The following is an 18,659-nucleotide window of genomic DNA, read 5'->3' as shown; positions in this document are numbered from 1 at the left end:
TTAGTCCTATGAGCAACCGTTACTACCCCATCTGGAAGCCTGGTACCACAAAAAGCAACAGATGTGACCCTGGAGAGAGCTGTGGAAATCAGGGAAATACTGTCCTCACCTCGTGGACGGGGGTAGGGATGCTGAGAGGGGACCTGATGGAGCTGGATATTTAGCATCTATCTGCCACCAGCCTGCTGCCTCAGCCCTTCATTTTCTTTGTGCTACTGGGCTTCTCCCTGTCCTTGTCTTGGTAAAAATTACAGCAGGAGCTGGGGACAAAGCTTGGGGCTGCAGGAGATACTCCCTTCAAAGCCACCTCTGATTTTCATCCTTGTCATCAAACCCAATCGTGGGAAGAGGCAGCATGCAGGAACCTTGTGCTTCCCTTAAGCAATTCCCCCAACCCAGGCAGCCAGTGTGTGTATATCAGAGGGTTGCTTTGGTTTTAGTTCATCCTCCACTTGCTCATCATTCCTTCGCTTCATGCTTAGATTAGAGGGTAGAAGCAAAGAAAGAAGCTTTCCAGGAGGTGCATGGAGGAATCCAGGTGGGCTCACAGCACCTTAGGGAGATTGAAACTTGCAATCTGGGTGCCTTGCTAAATTCAAGTGCATTTCGCTGGCTTTCCAAACAGGAGCTGCAAGGCTTCAGCTGGGGTAAAAAATATTTGTATTGCTGAAAAAGTGAGCAAAGATTCACCTATGAGCAGAAGGCAGACCCAGGCCCCAGGGGATGGTTTTGAGAGTGCTTGTTGCTGTCAGCGATGTGTTTTGCAGCCACACTGTGCTGTGCTGTGCTGTCCCCTTCCCTCTGAAGCAGAGCTGTCCTGGAAACCAGGAGGAGCCCTGTGCACTTCTTCTAGGGACCAGGGCTGTCACCGTCTCCCTCTACAGCAGATATTTATAGAGCACACTGCCTTGCTCCCCAGCCAACCTTGTCTTTTCCACTAGCAGGAGAGCTCCTGTTAGCTGTGGATAGGGGAAAGAGGCCCTGGCAGCCCTGCACCACAGGGAGAATGTGAAAATTGTGTCTTCCCACATCCAAGGCTTCAGGATTTTCCTGCTAATGCACCTCCTTTTTTCTTCAGCGTCTCCTATTTTTTCCTTTCACTTAGTTTCTTCCTGCTTCTTTTCATTCCTGCCTGTCCCCTGTCTTTCAGTTGTTGCTGCTGTTTCAGATTTCCCCTTTCTCCATCCCTATTCCTCCTGCCACTGCATTTCTCTCTCATTTTTCCTTTTACCTGCACTTTTTCACCCTCCTTCTTCCCCTACCCTTTCTGCTCCATGAATATTTCTTTCCTTCCAGCGCTTTCCTCTGTTCTATACTCTCATCCCTCCACTCGCTCCCTCCCCCTAATCATCTTGCTGTTCTTTGCTGCTGTATCATTTAATGCCTTCTTTGATACAGCCTACAGCTTAATGATTATTCAGAGGTCAGGCGATGCAGGTGCCGTGAATTTCACTAATCCAGCTCTGAGAGCCTCTGTCCATAATCACTCCTCCCGTTCTACAGGGACTGAATCCTAATTTGTCATTAGCCAGTCCTCTCACTGCTGCGCTACCAAGAACTTTTTGCCCAGAGGAGACAATGAAGTATTCATTAGCTGGGGGGAAGGCAGAGGGGAGGGAGCAGGCGGCTGAACAAGGCGTTCTGCTGCTGCAGGCTGCTGAGAAAGGAATCGCTGTGCTGAGATTTCCCGGGGTGGTGGGGAGGGGGCGGAAAAGAGGGCAACGAGGCAACGCTGTGAGCAGGTTATACAAAAAGCAAACGTGGGTTACGGTGTCGTTCATTAGGAGTCATTCCAGGGCTGCAGGACGGGGAGGTCAGGGTGCTGATACAGCAGTTATGGGAGTGGTGGGGCTTGGGAATGGGCAAATGTGGCTGCTTGTTAAGGGGAGAGGCTGCAAGAAGAGGTTAATTAGCAGTAGATTTTTTAAAGGAGAAGCTGTTTTAGCAGCTTTGTCTCTATGCACCCTGGCTTCCACCCTCTTTTCTGCTGTTATTGAGCTCTGCATCATAAGCAGGGGTTACTGCTGGCTTTGCCTCATCCCATTATAGGTCTGGTTTTGGAGAGTGGGGGGAATTGCCAATGACATGGAGAGGAGTTTTCTCCTGCTAACGTAGAAGTTATGCTGACCCGCAATGTCTGATAGCACCTCGGCCTCTGGCATGGCTTTATCAGCTCTGTTCCCATGGTCAAACTTTGTCACTGTGGCACTGATGGGATCCTTGGGAGGAGACTGTGCCAGTCTCAGCTCCTAGAACAGTGTGAAGAGAGAGACTTCAGATGATCAGTCCTGACTTCTAGCTATTTCTTAGAGGGCTTTTGTTCTCCACCAAAGGAGTAAACAGCAGATGAAAGATTCAGTCTTGAAATAGACTGGAATAGCTCCCAGATGCCATGGCAGGGCATCAGTGTTCTGAGAGCTCTGCCTCAGATTTGTCCCTGAAAACACTGTGGCTCCAGTAAGATGCCAATGCCAAAGACTCTGTGAGGGTCTACAGTGCTAATGCTTTCTTCTTCCTACCTGCAGGACAATACAGGAATGGCTTACTCGGGTCCAGTCCCTGCTCTACTGCAATGAGAATGGGTTCTGGGGGACGTTTCTGGAAAGCCAACGGAGCTGCGTTTGCCATGGTGGCACCAGCCTGTGCCAGCGCCCCATCCCCTGCATCATCGGGGGCAACAACAGCTGTGCCATGTGCAGCCTTGCCAACATCTCTCTCTGTGGCTCATGCAACAAGGGCTATAAGCTTTACCGGGGTCGCTGCGAGCCTCAGAACGTAGACTCGGAGCGGAGCGAGCAGTTCATCAGCTTTGAGACGGACTTGGACTTCCAGGACCTAGAGCTGAAGTACCTGCTGCAGAAAATGGACTCTCGCCTGTATGTGCACACCACCTTCATCAGCAACGAGATCCGCCTGGACACCTTCTTCGACCCCAGGTGGCGCAAACGCATGTCCCTCACCTTGAAGAGCAACAAGAACCGGATGGACTTCATCCACATGGTGATCGGGATCTCCATGCGCATCTGCCAGATGCGCAACAGCAGCCTGGACCCTATGTTCTTTGTCTACGTCAACCCGTTCAGCGGGAGCCACTCGGAGGGCTGGAACATGCCCTTTGGGGAGTACGGCTACCCGCGCTGGGAGAAAATCCGCCTCCAAAACAGCCAGTGCTACAACTGGACCCTGCTACTGGGCAACCGGTGGAAAACCTTTTTCGAGACCGTCCACATCTACCTACGCAGCCGGACTCGGCTGCCCTCCCTGCTGCGTAATGAGACTGGCCAAGGGCCCGTGGACCTTTCTGACCCCACCAAGCGTCAGTTCTACATCAAGATCTCGGATGTGCAGGTGTACGGCTACAGCCTGCGTTTTAACGCCGACCTCCTGCGCAGTGCGGTGCAGCAGGTCAACCAGTCGTACACGCAAGGCGGGCAGTTCTATTCCTCCTCCTCTGTCATGCTCTTGCTGCTGGATATTCGGGACCGAATCAATAGACTGGCACCTCCCGTGGCCCCAGGGAAGCCCCAGCTGGATCTGTTCTCTTGTATGCTCAAGCACCGCCTGAAACTCACCAACAGCGAGATCATCCGTGTGAACCACGCTCTAGACCTGTACAACACCGAGATCCTCAAACAGTCGGACCAGATGACAGCCAAACTCTGCTAACCCGGACTTTTCAGTGGACATGTTGGTGATTGATCCTTTTGCTGTAAAAAAATAAAAGAGAAAAAAAAAAAAAGTAAAAAGAAAGAAAGAAAAATGGGGGAAAGTAAAGAAAGGGGGGAAAAACAAGATTTGTAAAATGTAATTAATATACGAAAGAGAAAAAAAAGAGGAAATTCTTCATTTGTTGAAAACTAAACCCGTTCTAGCAGCTGTATAAAACTGTCAGGCATGTTTGTTATTTCTATAATCCATCATAAAAGGGTAACACCTTACTCTCTCTTGACCTTGGGGGTGTTGCTTGCTAGTCCTCAGGGGCAGCAGGGTGAATAAAAAGAGGAGCAGAGAGAGGGGCAAACTTCTGTAATGAACTGTAAAGTTTTCTGCTATGCAGGTGCCAAGACAGAGAGACAAAAAAAAAATCAAAACAAACAAACAAGAGTTATATGTAAATGTAAAAGAACTACCATTATTCCTATAGTGGGAGTAAATGGTTAAAGATAAAAAATATTTCTTCTGTTGAGATTTATGCCAGCTTTACATGGAGTTATTCACACAGCCTGTGCTGAGCTTTGCTGGAGGCCAGAAGGTGGTGGCAGTCCTTGGAGGGTAAAACTAACGCCTCATTGGTGAGAAGACACATAAGAGGTGGAGGGTGGGTGCAGGTCTCAGGTGTCTTCACTTTGGGGTTTCCATCTTGGGAGACTTTTCACCAGAGGGAGAGTCTCAGCACTCACTGAAGAATGGGATGTGTCAGGTCCCTTTGGCTGCTTTGCTGAACTGGAGTCCGTGTCCGGCACCAGACTGCTGTTGCCTTCGCTGATGTCAGAGCTTAACCCCTGGAGGTCCAGCACGTGTAAATCTTCAGTCACTCATCTTTAAGGTACTTCCACAGGATCCCTAAAACAGAGAAAGCCAAAACCATATGCCACTTTGATAAACCTAGACTTAAAGGCAAACCTGAGTTTGGCTTTTTGCCTCAGGTTCTGGGTTTTCCAATAACACTGGGAAACCCTCAGCACCACAAAAACCAAAGCACAATGCAAGGAAATACATTTTCAAGGAAACCTGGAGACACTGAAGGGTACACATGTCATTTTTGTTCTTTAGGGAAGGAAAAAAATCCCTTTTACTTTCTTATGTTTCTGTGGCTATGAATAAGATCCTTGATTCACTTACACTTTCTTCCACAAAACAAAAAAATTGCAGAAAACAGATAAGAAAATCTTATTGAAATATGGAGGGGTGGGAGAGAAGAGGACAATAACCACATCTACCCTGAATTTGCAAGGAAAAAGCCAAATTAAAAAGGACTGAGTTATCAAAAGAATAACTAAAATAACTAAAAGGTGGGTAAAATTTTGTGGAGTGTGTGTTTATGTGTGTTTGGATTTAAAAAAAAATAATATATTGAATGGAGTTGTATGAATGTAGGTTCCACTGAGCTGGGTGATGAAGCCTCAACACAGTGGGAGGTGAGTAGTGGGGTGTTTCTCTTAGTCTCACTGTTTTTTAGTTGATTGTGAGAAGGGCTAGTGAGAGGCTAAAATTTCTGCCGTCCTAGAAGGGAGAAATAAATCTCTGATCCTGCCGGCTTCTAGAGCTGGAGGACTATCCTGGGGAAAAACAGGCCTGAGCAGGAGGGACAGTCCTGATCCAAAGTCCAAGATTCAGATCTGGCTCAAGATTTAACGTGTTGATTCAGTCGAGTTCAAAATAGTCTTGTAGAAATTCTGACCTTCTTATTTGGAGACTTTGGCTCAGATTCTGAGAATAACACGAGTTCTTCTGGAAAGAGCTAAATGCATTGGGGTGTTATTCATGTGACACAGGAGACTTAGACAATTAAGTTTGGCTTCAGGTTTAGTTTAATCTGTGTGGTTTTGGTTGATGCTTATCCAAATTGAGAAGGAATGAGATACCTTAAAGAAAATATACATTCACTGGACTCTCCTGCTGAACTAGCAATTGAGGGCATAAGAGAAACTGTCTGGGTAGTTAGTAAGAAAACAAAAAGGAGTCCTAGTCACAAAAGGACACATCGGTCCCTGTCTGCCTACCAAAATGGGGGGAAGTGCGTGCACCTGAAGAGCTGGGTGAATTAAACAACAAAGATGTTTCTAGGGACATCATTGATTTCCGTTGGTAGTAACTTTGTGTTTTCCTTAACTTGCATTGAGGTCTCTTTCTATCTCCATCTCAGTCCATGCAAGAGGTTGCAAGGTGGCCTACGTTTCCCAGTTTGTTTTTCATTTGATTGGTCTTTGTGTAGTAGAGGTTCGTGCTTATAGACCCCACCATTCAAAGAGGTTTCTTTATAGTTGGGACATTCCTCCGTCAGCTTTCTGATAAAATTTAGCAGCAATAGTATGCATGGAAGTTAGTTTTAAGCAAATAGTAGAGAGTATTCATGGGAAATGAATGTCAAATTTATAATTATGAGTGGAAATAATGTTCCTGACAGTTACATCCATCCAAGCAGGGAATAGAAATGTACTGTTTAATTTACATGTATGACCCAAAGAGCTGACACTGAAAAGAACTATAGTTATTGCTCTAAAAATACTGAATACTACTTATGAGTAACCTATAGCCTGAGATGCCGTCTGCATTCAATGATGGGATTTGTTCATGGCTGGGAATAGTGAACGTGCTAACACAAAGTGAAATTAATTTGGTAAATTGCTTTCCTATGAGATAAGTATCCAGCTCTAGTGACTACAAGCCAAAGAAGTTGCAATTAAATCTCAGTTCTCGTGGGTAACTAGCAACACATTAGCTAAATCTTGCCCTGTGTTTGCGGGACTGTTAGGGATCAAATCAATTGCTCTCATGTATCTTTAATGATGCCTTGGGATGATCAGCCCCCAGTATTACTGGGCTTCAGCAAGGGGGGCAACACTGCAAACCTTAAGCAAGGAAAACATTAAATCATTGCTGTCCAGTTCAGCCCCAAGCAATGGTAGATAGCCATGGAGTTGGAGAGGCATTGTCTAACATGAGCTAGCATTTCCACCATGGCTGGGAGTGGTGAAGCTGGAGCGTAGAAAAGCAGCGTAGGGGGATGGAAGGAAGTTTGGCATGGATATGCTGTCAGCGTATGGAACTTACCTTGGGAGTACCTGATGGTGCAACATGGCACCAGGGGATGATGGCACATCAACACAACAATCTGGAGCCATGTTGCAACATGGCTAGATGAAATTTTGTGATGGAATGAAGCCAAAATGTCAAAAATAAATTCCTTTGTCCTTCAGGGTAGGGGAAAACGAAGCTATCTGGCAGCTTAGCCACCATTTTGGGCTCAAAATTTATGTCAGAGAGAAGAAGGAAAAACAAAACCAAACCACCCAATCAAATGTGGCCTGGACCATGGTACACTCTGCTTTTGATGCTAGAAAAGAAACGTCTGCCACAAACAGGCCACATGCTGTGCTTCCACTGCTTAGTCCCATAAGCCCTTCCCCAGATAAGGGGACAGCCTGTGACAGCCAGGTCCAGAACCAGATCCCACAGGCTATTTGTTCTGCAGGCAGTAGAAGATGTGGAGGCATCTGGCATACTTCTCTCTTGATAAAAGAAAGTAGTTCAGATCCCCCTAGAGAGGCCACACCAGTGCTACTGGCGTATGACCCAAATGGGCTTCTGAGGAAATTATGTCCAAGTCCTCCACTTGGTCAGAAAACAATGTTTTACAAGACAATGACTAGAATGGAGGGTGATTAATAGAGGAGAATTAGGTGGGGCCCAGAGAATCCTTTTGCCCATAAAACTAGATTCACTAAACTGCATGATCAGTAGGTATTGTTACAGAGTTTAATGATAAAAGGGACATTCATACTTTGAAATATGAATAACCATTCTCTGACTGTACAAGAACGAAACTCAGCTTCCTTCCTCTGTGCAAGAAGGAGTTAGAGAGCAATCCATAAGATTGTCCAGCTCAGCTAATACAGAGGTGGTCCTGCCAACTCATGGCAGATACTTGTCCCTTGCTGCAATTAAATTAGGGACTGCGTGAAAGCTGGAGCTTCCAAGTAACCCAGAGGGAAAAAAATAAAGAAAAAGCCAGATGCCAGGTGTCCCAAAGGCAAAGCATGGAAAAAAGCAGCAGGTAGAGCAGATGACTTCAGGGATCAGCTGCTTCAAGTCTCATGAGAGATTGCAGTGGGAGCTTACTAAGAAATGTGCCTTTTTTTAAGTTATTCAAATTTAGACTTACCAGCCGATGTGGCAGAAAGCAAAGGACGTCAGCAAGTCTTATTAATATGCTGATGCTACAGCTTCAGAAGTGTACAGAATGCCCATTTGGATCAGGGCTAATAGCACAGCGTGGAGTTGCCATGGATACATGGGAAGGCTGTTAATTAGCTATCACATGAAATCATCAGGAAGAATCTGGACCTCAGCACCTTTGCCCTCCTCAGAGGCAAAGGGCACAACCCCAGTGACTCCCCAGCCAGACCCAGTGACCCCTCCACAGCTCCAAGAACAACCACGTCCTGGAGCAGAAATGTCCTCTTGGAGGCATGAGAAGTGGGTGGACAAGTAAGGGGAAGGGGGAGGACAAGGGTAGAAGGCAGGGAAGTAAATAAAGGATGGAGACAATTTCCTCTCTTATTTCCCCCTTCCCAGGAAGCCTGTTTGCTCTTGCATAAAAGAACACAAGACGTCTGCTGCTTTTTGAGCCAATGACCTCAAAGAAATCAAGGCTGGCCACAAGGCCCTGGCGAACTCAATTAATGGAGTTAGAGTCGTCTTGGGTGGGCTGCACCTGGGATGAGTAAATGCCAATGCTCCCTGGTGCCGTCCTGCTCCCCAGAGCCATCTCTGGCCATGCTAAGCCAGGAATCCCTTTCCCCAGAGGGAAACATGGGCAAGTAAGAGAGGCTTTTTGGCCACTTGCCCAGCCTCCCTCCAGAGCCAGAATCCACCTCCAGCCCAGGCTGTGTGCGTGTGTTCCTGTGACAGCTGTGATGGACTTCAGCTGCCATGTACAGGATGTTCTTTTTAGCCCACTTGCTAAAACACCACTCAGGAGGACATTTGGCAGATGGCATCTCCTGCACCAGGGTGCAGCAAGATCCCCAGCCTGGCTGCTCAGCTCCCAGCGCTGAAGGAGCAATGCTGAGCGGCAACCCCAACCGTGTGCTCCCGTCTCCAGCTAAAGCACTTTCCTTGATGGATCTACCCTGGTGCTTGCTGAAAGGAAAAAATGGCACAAGGATTAAGTGCTGCAGTTTCTTGTCTGAAAGCAGAGACAGAGGAGGGTGGTCGGTGGTGTGTGTTAGGGGAGAGGCAGAAGGGAAACAGATGAGACAAGGCATAAGGAGGTCAGGAGGGAGACATTTCCGTGTTCTTTCTACCCTGCAAAGTTTTAAATGATACTTTAGACCTGCTGGACTCTGTTAGATTATAGACCTTCTTGTCCATGATACTTCTTCTAATCCACATATCAATTAACACTCCCTCATATTTTCTTTGCGACTTCTTCCAGTAATCTTTTTTTTTTCCGTAATCTAAAACTTCCTCCTCTTAATGTCATCAGGATTATTATTCTTCTGTAAATTAAATAAATACAGAAAACAGTGAGGACTAAAAAGCTATATAAAAACCTTGTTGGAAATTTCAGTCCTTCCTCCTGAATTTTCAACTGACAAAAGATGAGTGCTTTGTACAAATACATGTTCAACCAAAAATGACTTCCCTTTTGTGTAACAAGAAAAAAAATTAAATGGTACCAGTCTATGCCCCTTGGATATGCAAAACAGACCTTGTCACATACAAGACTGTCCATATGAATCTCGACCACAAGAAACAGGCGAGCAGTGGTTCTCCCCAGCCTACCAGCTCTGTGGCATCTCTGGTAAATACCAACAAATACACCACCAGACACTGTGGTGAGAGCGGGTCTCACAATAGGAGTATCTTTCTAGTCTGAGCTGGATTAAGTTTAGCAGGACACATGAGATGTAGCTAGCTCCACATCTTAGTGGAGTTTAGTGCTGTTAAAGACATGTACAGGAACAGCCCCAGGTACACCACTTTGTGTCCCCCTCTTTAGTGCTTATCTGTACAGCAGTGCAATCACTGGGTGGTTCCTGTTGGCCTCCAGGACTTGCTTTTCAGACAAGAAGGAAATTTGACCTTGTGTAGAGACCTAGAAAAAAAAGGCTATGGGTCCCTCCCCAGGAGAACTATGAAATGTATTGCTAGAAAAAATAATCATGGCAGTAGAACCTGTGGAGGAGTGAGATCTGGTTAGGTGATCCTGAACAGATACGGGCAGGCACAGAAGAAATGGGATTACTGACCTCAGCACTCAGGGAGGACTCCTTTCACTCCCCAAACCCATCCTGTCTCTCATCATCTCCTCTTTTCAGTTTTGGCTCAGTACTGAACAAACCCAGCCCATTAGATATTATATATAACACACATCATGCAAGTGCAACTTAAAATAATATTTTAATGCCACCAAAAAAGTCAACCACATTGAACTGAACAAAGAAGCAAAGTGAAATGGGGAAAGCACACAGACTCATTCAGTTTATTAGGGAGGCTTTTATCAGTGATAAATCGCCGTGAGATGCCTTAGTTTTTAACAGTGCAACAGCTTCCGGTAGGAAATGTCCAACTGAATTATTTTGACTGAAACTTCAATGGGGTCTAAAAAAAGAGAAATTTAGTCAAGATTTTCTGATTTAAACACGTGGGATGAACACTACTTTTTCGGTATCTGAACTCCCCCTGTTTTTTAATACTGTCAGTCATGTTTTCTAGAACATAGATTTGTCTAAATAGGAAAAAGAAGTTCAACTGGGATGATTTTCCAAGGTGCTCACAGATCTCCTTGAACAGGGTATGCCTAGGGGAGCTGAAGGTCAAGATCCTGCCAGGAACAGAGGAAAGAGCACCTGGCTTATGGTGCTGCTAAATTCAAGTGAGGAAGCCAAGAGACTTAATGTGACATCATGAAGACAGAAATACAACTTATACCTTTTGTATTTCTATTTATAGGTATATATTTAGTTAAGTTTTTATATATTCATATTAGATCTATTTTAACTTATTAATAGATAGACATTAATTTATCTATTTGTATTTTGAGGTCTCGATTACAATCCAAGTCTCATTGTGTTTGGTCCTGGGCATACACAGCATTAATACAAGCTTGTCACTTAAATAGACACGATCAGTTTAGGGCTAGCCTGATTTTTATAGGTGGGAAAGGGAAGCCCAAGACAGACAGAGACTGGCTTGCTGTGGCAAAACCTGCACAGAACTGGGCTCAGAATCTGTCTCGAATCTCAGTCTTAAGTCTGACCATTATATGAAGAGGGGGAGAGATGACAGGGCAGGAATGGTTATTCCAGGTATGCTTTTATTTCCACCAGCAGTTTCTGGTGTCTGTGTCCCCCACTCTCACATGCATTGATAGTGACCTTGAGAAAGATGTATAACGATGTGCTACCACGATGTGGATATTGTTTCAGACTTGTGACATCCCAAATGCTTAGGTCAAGCCTGAAAGAACTCCCTTTGCCTGATTTTGGTGCAAAGAGAAGCCCGTAATAGAAGTTTTCTAGAGATGAAGCAATCCTTATTTCAGTCTGTTTCCTGGGGCAGGCTTCTTGACAGCGTGCAGCATCTCCCTCTGAGTTGGGCTGTGGTGTAATTTAGGACTGAATCTCATTCTGCAATGTGATGACAGGATCATATTATACAAATGTCATGCATCTAGCTGCTGAGATCTGGTTTTCAAACTTCTCTAAGACATTTAGACTCAGGGTTCTGTTAAGATTCATTCCAGGATGAGAAAGCAAAACATGGATATTGGCTGGGTTGGATTTAGGTGCTAATTCTGATCTTTTTGTCTTTTTACAAGCTACTCAATGAAAGGAGTTCATTCCTGACTTACCATCTCCATACTTTCAGTCTCTCTTGACATGAAAACCTAATCATGTTCATTGCTCAAAATCAACTCTGGTTGAAGACTAATGCAAAAAGGCTCAGCCTAAGCAAGCAGATTGTTAAGGGAATGTAGATAAGAAACCCTCATGGGTTGCTTTGAAAGTCAATAGACTTGGGTTTAGAAGGATTAGTGATGGGCTCAGTCCTGCAAGGTGCTGAGCACGGTGGATTGCAATACTAAGTGTCTGCATGTGTGCGGTCAGATGCATGAAAGTGAAAGGGATTGTTCATAGGAGTTCAGATCATGCCCCTATATTTTTTTGTCTCGAATTCAGAGTTCTCAATAACTGGCAATGTGTGTTGAGCTCTGGGGGAATCACAGATCTCAGGGCTGTAACGGCCCAGGAGTCCCAAGATCAAAAAACAACTTGCTAGCCTGAATTACTTTTTTAATCTCAGTGGCTGGGTTGGGTTCAGTAAGCCCAGGCAGCTGTGGCAGAGCATACACAGAGCCTTTTAGACCGAGATGAACACTTACATTGCACCCTCGAGCAGCCAACGAAGTGCACAATGCATGTCCAAATGAACACCAATTGCATCACTTCTTAATGAGAATTAATATCTCTGATGTAGCACTGGGGGACCTCAGTCATGCACCAAGACCCCAGAGTAGGTGGCATTTTACTGAGACATAAGAAAAAGGAGATCTGTTTTCAAGAAGCTTCTCAGAAGAGCACTAATTAAGAGGAAGATGCATGTGGCACCAGCTGAAGTTCGCAGTGGGTTTTCAAGGGTCAGTCCCATAAAGGTGGACCAGTCCTTCATCTGTTTTTTCGGGTGATTTTTTGCTGCCCTCTCTTCCCAGGAAATGTTGAACAGGAGCCATTGTTTTTGCCAATCTGCATATATTCCCATTCACAAAGTGGTTTTTACCTCTCTGATATTCTTTATAGGGTGAGCAGCATTTCCTTCAGGTCAGTATTACTTGTGCATTTATTATAGGATACAGTTAATGAAAATAAAGACCAGCAAATTTAGAACAAGAAATAGAATAAAAGCTAACTAGATGACATGGACATGAGAAACTCGTGCTCCAAAAAATATTTGTTTAAAACAAGAAAGAAGGCAGAAGTAGATTTTGAAAGAGTTGCCTGTGGTCACATCATTAGTCAGTGGCAGAAGCAAAGGAAGAAAAAAAAAAAAACCGAGTCCCTTGCAGCACTGCTCCGGTCATACCCAGCCCATGTCAGTGGTCTTCAAATTCTGTACCTACAGAAGCAAGAGTCAACTGGGAAATTTAGGGTTTGTTGCTAGGGTGAAGGGAGCTAAGGAGCCAAAACCACGTCTATCATGTGGCTACTTTATTCACCATTTGTAGAATAGCTCTAATTTCTCTGAAATATCAGGTGTTGGCCAGAGGCAAGGTATTAAACTCCAGGGTACCTAGTTGTTCTAACAGACCTGGCATATCCTACCTTTCTGCACTCTCCTGTGAAACAATAATGCCATTTCTCCCATCATTATGCATCGCACATCAATCTGGCTGTTCATTAACAGCTCTGACCTGAATCTGTCACTTTACAACAAACTCCTGTAGGATTCCAGGTTTACTGCCATATAACTGCTTTATTATACATGGAAGGCTGTAATAAGCTGATTAAAAAACCTTCCTTTTTTTTTTTGAAGACTTAATATATACTTTTCTGACATCAGATAAGTACAAAATAAACCTGAAGCTTCACCCAAAATGCATTATGCAAAGAAATCTGTCACTATAAAAAGCCTAAACCACGCAGGGCTCCCTGTACCAACTCCTCTCTGCACCACCTTGGCAGCATAAGAGGGAGTCCTGTTGTGGCAACTGTTAATTCTTTAAGAGCCTTGAGTCAAACCATTCTTTCTGTGATTCAGCTGGTGCAAGACACCTTTCCTCCCTAGAAACGCAGATTTCTGGAACAATATTTTCATTCTGAGGAGGAAAGTTTTAAAGTTAAATGGAAAGTGCCATTCTCAAAGTTTAAGGTGAAAGGCAACATCCCATCATATTTCAGCTCAGGAATCTCAGGACAGCCTTCTTGAAGGGAAACTGTGGTGAAAGAGGCAACGGCTTCTTTGCTGGGTTTTGATTACTTCATGCCAGATGAGACAGAACTGGCCAAATGCTACAACGGAAATGAAGTGTTTCAATAATTTCCCATTAAAAATGTCAACAAAAATTATATTTTGCTGAATTTGCATTTCTGTAAGAGAAAACTGTTCAGCTGGGGAAAAAAAAAAAATGGTCAGCTCTATTGGCAGAGCTGGTTATCAGAAGTGACGTTCATCACATCTGCGCTAATGGGGTGTGAAAAGTTGGCCTTGCTGAGTACATGTAGTCCTTTCTTACTGCTCCTGAGAGGCCTCGGAGAAAGGAGTGATCCCTGATTACTCTGTCTCCTATCTACACTGCTGTAGTGTGCTGATCCAGACAGGGCTGGGGTGTGAGAAGCCTGTGGATTTACTCCATGTGCTTACAACCCCCACCCTGATCTTCAGACCAGTCTGCAAAAGTTGGTGTCCATCACACTTTCCATGGCTAATGCTCCATAGAGGGAATCAGCCATGATGACAAGACATCACACAGCAGCTAAACTGGCTCTTGCCCTTGTGTGGCTTCCCACTGCCCCAGAAAATTATTTTGTGTGTCTACTTTTTCACCTCATAGTAGTGGAGGTAGCAAAGGAGTTGTGTTGTAGCCCTGCTAGCATAGCACAGAGGACATGTTGCTTACTGCAAGGTGTGTCTTGAGGATGTGAAGGAGTAAAGTCTGTTCTGACAGTGGTGAAGAACTGTCCTGGACAGAGAGAACTAAACTTGGTATATGTATGGCTATCTAAAATAGACCCAGGAGCAAAATATACTGTAAACTACACTAGTGTTTGACTTAGAGGGAACGAGGTGATTGCTCTAAAAGGAGTCAGCTATCATGTGGGATGTGATTGCCCTGGGTATAGGACCTTGGAGCAAGACGGGGGCACGTGTGGCCAAGAAGAACAGTGTTTTTGCAAAATAGAAGGCAGAATTATGATGATCATCTGCCATATTTTAAAGCAGGACTTCACAAGTTAGAGCCTAACTTAAAAGGGAGAGAAGGCATTTTGAGTCTTACATCTCAGCCATTGATAGTGGCAGGGTTTTGCAGTGTGTGCTGTACAATCAGTGAACAGAAGCCCCAGATATTTCTGTTAATCAAAGACCATCTTTTGAATCAGCTATTGGTTTTTTCCTCTTGTTGCAATCACTGGCCAGCACAAGCTGAATTACAGTGTTCTTTATTAACTGTCACGGCTTGCTCCACCTTAATTAGTGCAGACCAGTGGCGTTAAGGTGAATGAGGTGAACATTAGATGCAATTTTATCATTGATGTTGAGAAGGCAACCAGACCTCAACTTTTCTCTCCATAAGTACATGCCTGCCTTTTGTGAGATGATCAGTAACACTTCCACTGCAGGAGGTGGGCAAAGCATCTTTCAGAACTGATAATTGTGCAGGATCCAAATCTTTTCTAATAAAATCTTTCAAAACCTTTACAAAATTTCTACTGAAGGCCAGCTTTCCTGGGAGACCTATAATTATTGAGAGCAAAAGAGAGAAGAGATGAGAGTTATCAACCTGTTTCACATAAATAGGACCAACTCAAACAAGGGACCTGAAAGACAGGGATATGGACAATGAAATAAGAGAGGAAAATAAATAAATAATAATAAAAAAACAAGGAACAATATCTCTAAGAAAAAAAGATCAGTTAATTTTATATAAACCATAAAGCATACACACATTCTGTGATTTCCCAGAGGTCTCCTGGCTGATTCTATTTTCTTGTAAAACCCCTATCTTTACACACTGCATCCACAACTCCTATCTTAGAAATACAAAATGTACATTCAGACTGCAGGATATCCCAAGAGATTTATTCCCTTGATGCTCCTCCTCCTCTTCTTTTTTGTGTTTCAAAGTCAAATACTTATCATTTGTCATCTTCTATGTTTTGCTTTGATCCTTGAAAGAAAGAAAAATCCCTTCTCATTTCCCTTGCTCTGGAAAACCATGAAGGTGGAGGCACCATCATTTTCCAATGGAGTGGCCAGGAAGATGATCAGCTTAAGATAGCAGATAGGAAAATGGCTCCAAAACAGTTGTTTTCCCCAAACTGTGGCAACGTATTGATACATTCAAAAGTTTGGCATCCAGGAGGGAAAAATACTACTTCAGATTGAGGAAGACACTCAGACATCTTCCCTTACCTTTGAAAACATCTGTTTTAAATTCACAGCTTACGCATTATGGCACAGCCTGATTTATGCTGAATCATCTTGAAGATCTGGCCCTTTCTAAGAAGAGCAGAGATCAAAAAAAGTGTTTTCTACACAGTATGATCAGTGCATCCCATGCTTTTGTCTGCAGCATTAGTGGGGGATGTCTGTGAGAGACCTGTTCTAAGGTTAGCCTGACCCAAGGGTGTTTTCCTTCACCTAAATTCGCCTGGACCATTGTCCAGACTATCAAAAATGAAGAGGTTGATCCTATCTCCTTGCTGACAAAGTGTGATATAGATAATTGGTGAAACTGTGTGGGGTAGTGTGCAAAAAGGGCCCAAAGTGAAATTAAAAACCCAGTGCTGTCCCTCTCTCCCACCACAGACAAACACACAGACTCCTCAGGCAGCTCTGCCTGCGTTTGCTGCCTCCAGGGCGGGGATGTGTGGCACAGGACCCTGATGGATGGGGCAATGCTCCTCCGGCAGCACCCCTGCCCCGCATGCAGCATCCCTCGATGATGTTTCAGGCAGAGACATATCCCCCTGGCCCCAAGGTCCTCAAGCCCTTTTGGAAGTCAGCCTCTGGTTTCGTCTCACACACGCTTGCCTGTGGAGGCTCGGGTCTTCGTCTCTTCCACTTAGTGCAGAGGTGAGAGGAGAGCAGTCAAAAAGAAAAGGATGAAAAACAAACCAAAGAGGGGGAAAAATACCCACTTAGCAACAACTGAAAACCTCCTCAAGTGTCCATATGAAAGCCAGGCTCTGAGGTACCCTCAGTGATAGCAGTAAGGGCAGGAGATGGGAGAAAAAAGGAAAAGGGAAAAAAAAAAAACCCCAAACCATTACACTGAAAACTCCCTTGCAAGAAGCAAGGCAACATGGGTCTGAGCCAAGCTGCAGCTCAGCTCCCATTACTGCTGCTGTGTTGAGCAGGGCTTATCGTTCTGTGTAGTTCAGGGAGCTTTCAGGTGATTGCTCTAAAAATACCTTATCTGCAATGGTTAAAAATAATTTCCTCCTTTCTATTTATTGACCTCCCTCTTTACCTTTATGACCTCTCATTCCCAAACATCTCCCAAGTATTTAAAAATAACAATCTCTCTTTCTTCCTTCCCAGCCTAATTTGATTAATTTATACAGCTCTGTTTAATTGGGTGCATGCGGCAAACAAAGACCTAAGAGAGGAGCTTTGCGTTTGCTGTTCAGTGGGACACTCAGTCTAATCTCTCACAGGAATGAACAACGCTCCTCTCATGCTGTCCCTGAACACGTTTTGGCTGATTCAAATATGAACTGCTCTCTTCTGAGCTACTGCTTTGCTGTCCAGGTGGTCCATGGTCTGAGGAAGAAGTGTGCTCAGGGAAAGAAAACACTTCAGGTTGAGGGGAAAACAGTAGACAGAGCAGCAAACTGCAATAACTTGCATTGTACATGGATTAACGGCTGCATCTTAGTCCAGTTACAGCTTTTCCTTGCTGTGCCTTCTCTTCCTACACACATAAGCCAGCACTGTGCGGTGCCTGGGCAGTGTAGCTGGCCCAGTGTCTTCTCGGACATTGTTTAATTGTTGCTTCCCATGGTTTGAAGTGAGCATTTATTTCTTCATTTTAGGTCTTCTGACAGCAACAGGATGCAACCTTGAACTCATCAAAGAAGATGAACTCCGTAACACTGCCACTTCACACTGAATTGTCTCTTTAAGGCACCAGATACTTTCTTTAAACATTAACTTATATAAGGGAGAAGGCTGTGCTTGCGGGAGCCTGCAGGTGCAGGCATGGAAGGAAGGGCTGTGCAGGATGTCTGTCCTGGTTTGATTTGGAAGGACAATTTAGAATTACATTGTTCATCCTTTGCTAGAGACGGGGTATTATTTAGCAAGCAATAGTATCAAACGCAGGGGAAAAAAAGTCCAGCAGAATGGATACAGATGCACTTCATCAAATTTAGTACTTTCATACTCCTCACTTCGTGACTGGGGATGCAGAGAACAGCAGCCACTTCGTGCTGCAAGCACAGCTTTTTATAAGGACTTTGCAGTACCTTCTGCCCTATTAACACTTACCGTATTCTACTCCCAGGCTTAATTATTCATCTTATACCCAGAAGTGCAGCAATGATTAAACTGAAGAGCAGTTACGCATTTTCAAATGGGAGCGATGCTGCAGCGCTGGAGAGATGCGCATTTCAAGGGTATGAGTTTGTCCCCCTCCTCCTGCCCAGATCTCCTCTCCACTGAGCATTGCCTCTGTGTTCCTCTGCTGCTCAGTCTTTAAAGCACCTCTCTTTCCCGCTCTCCCCCCTCTCATGATTACGTCTTTTAGCTCTCCTGTGTCATTACCTTTCCTCTCTGTTGATTTGCCTCTGCAACTGAATTTTCTCTATTGCTCTCTGCAGGCTTGGATGAAAGCCCATTGAAGACAACTGAAGTTTTCTTACTGACTGTTGGAGGATATTGTTGAAAGAAGGAAACATTGAGGATAACAAAACTTAACTGCAGCTTTCTGCCTGTGGATTGGGGATGGGTCAAGTGACTTCTCTTTATGTTTCCAACAGGCTTTAGTTTCTCTGACTCCATGAAACTTGAGCAAACCATTTCAGCACTGTTTTTGAAGGACAAAGATGTGCAGATCCCAGGAGAAAGCACAAAATGGTCCTTTGAAGGGGCCATCTACTGAGAGGTAAGCCTTCTCACCTCACTCTGAATTTTGAAAACAACTTGAGGCAAATGCGAGTAACAGTGAAGATGGCTAATTTCTGCCACCAAAAAGTTAGGCTTTCAGTTGA

General features: G+C 44.6%; 1 protein-coding gene across 3 annotated transcripts in view; it reads left to right on the top strand.

Moving 5' to 3' along the window:
- Window positions 1–4,086, top strand: part of BRINP1 (BMP/retinoic acid inducible neural specific 1) — a 146,316-nt gene extending 142,230 nt beyond the window's left edge. For all 3 annotated transcript variants that reach the window (XM_068413934.1, XM_068413933.1, XM_068413935.1), the window contains one exon: window positions 2,526–4,086. In XM_068413934.1, coding sequence (XP_068270035.1) covers window positions 2,526–3,666 — 1,141 coding nt within the window. In that variant the 3' untranslated portion in view covers window positions 3,667–4,086. The remainder of the gene's footprint in view (window positions 1–2,525) is intronic.
- Window positions 4,087–18,659: the final 14,573 nt, after the last annotated feature.

Source organism: Nyctibius grandis, chromosome 16 (genome assembly GCF_013368605.1).
Source record: "Nyctibius grandis isolate bNycGra1 chromosome 16, bNycGra1.pri, whole genome shotgun sequence".
NCBI lineage: Eukaryota > Metazoa > Chordata > Aves > Nyctibiiformes > Nyctibiidae > Nyctibius > Nyctibius grandis.
This window is presented reverse-complemented; position numbering and strand designations above follow the sequence as displayed.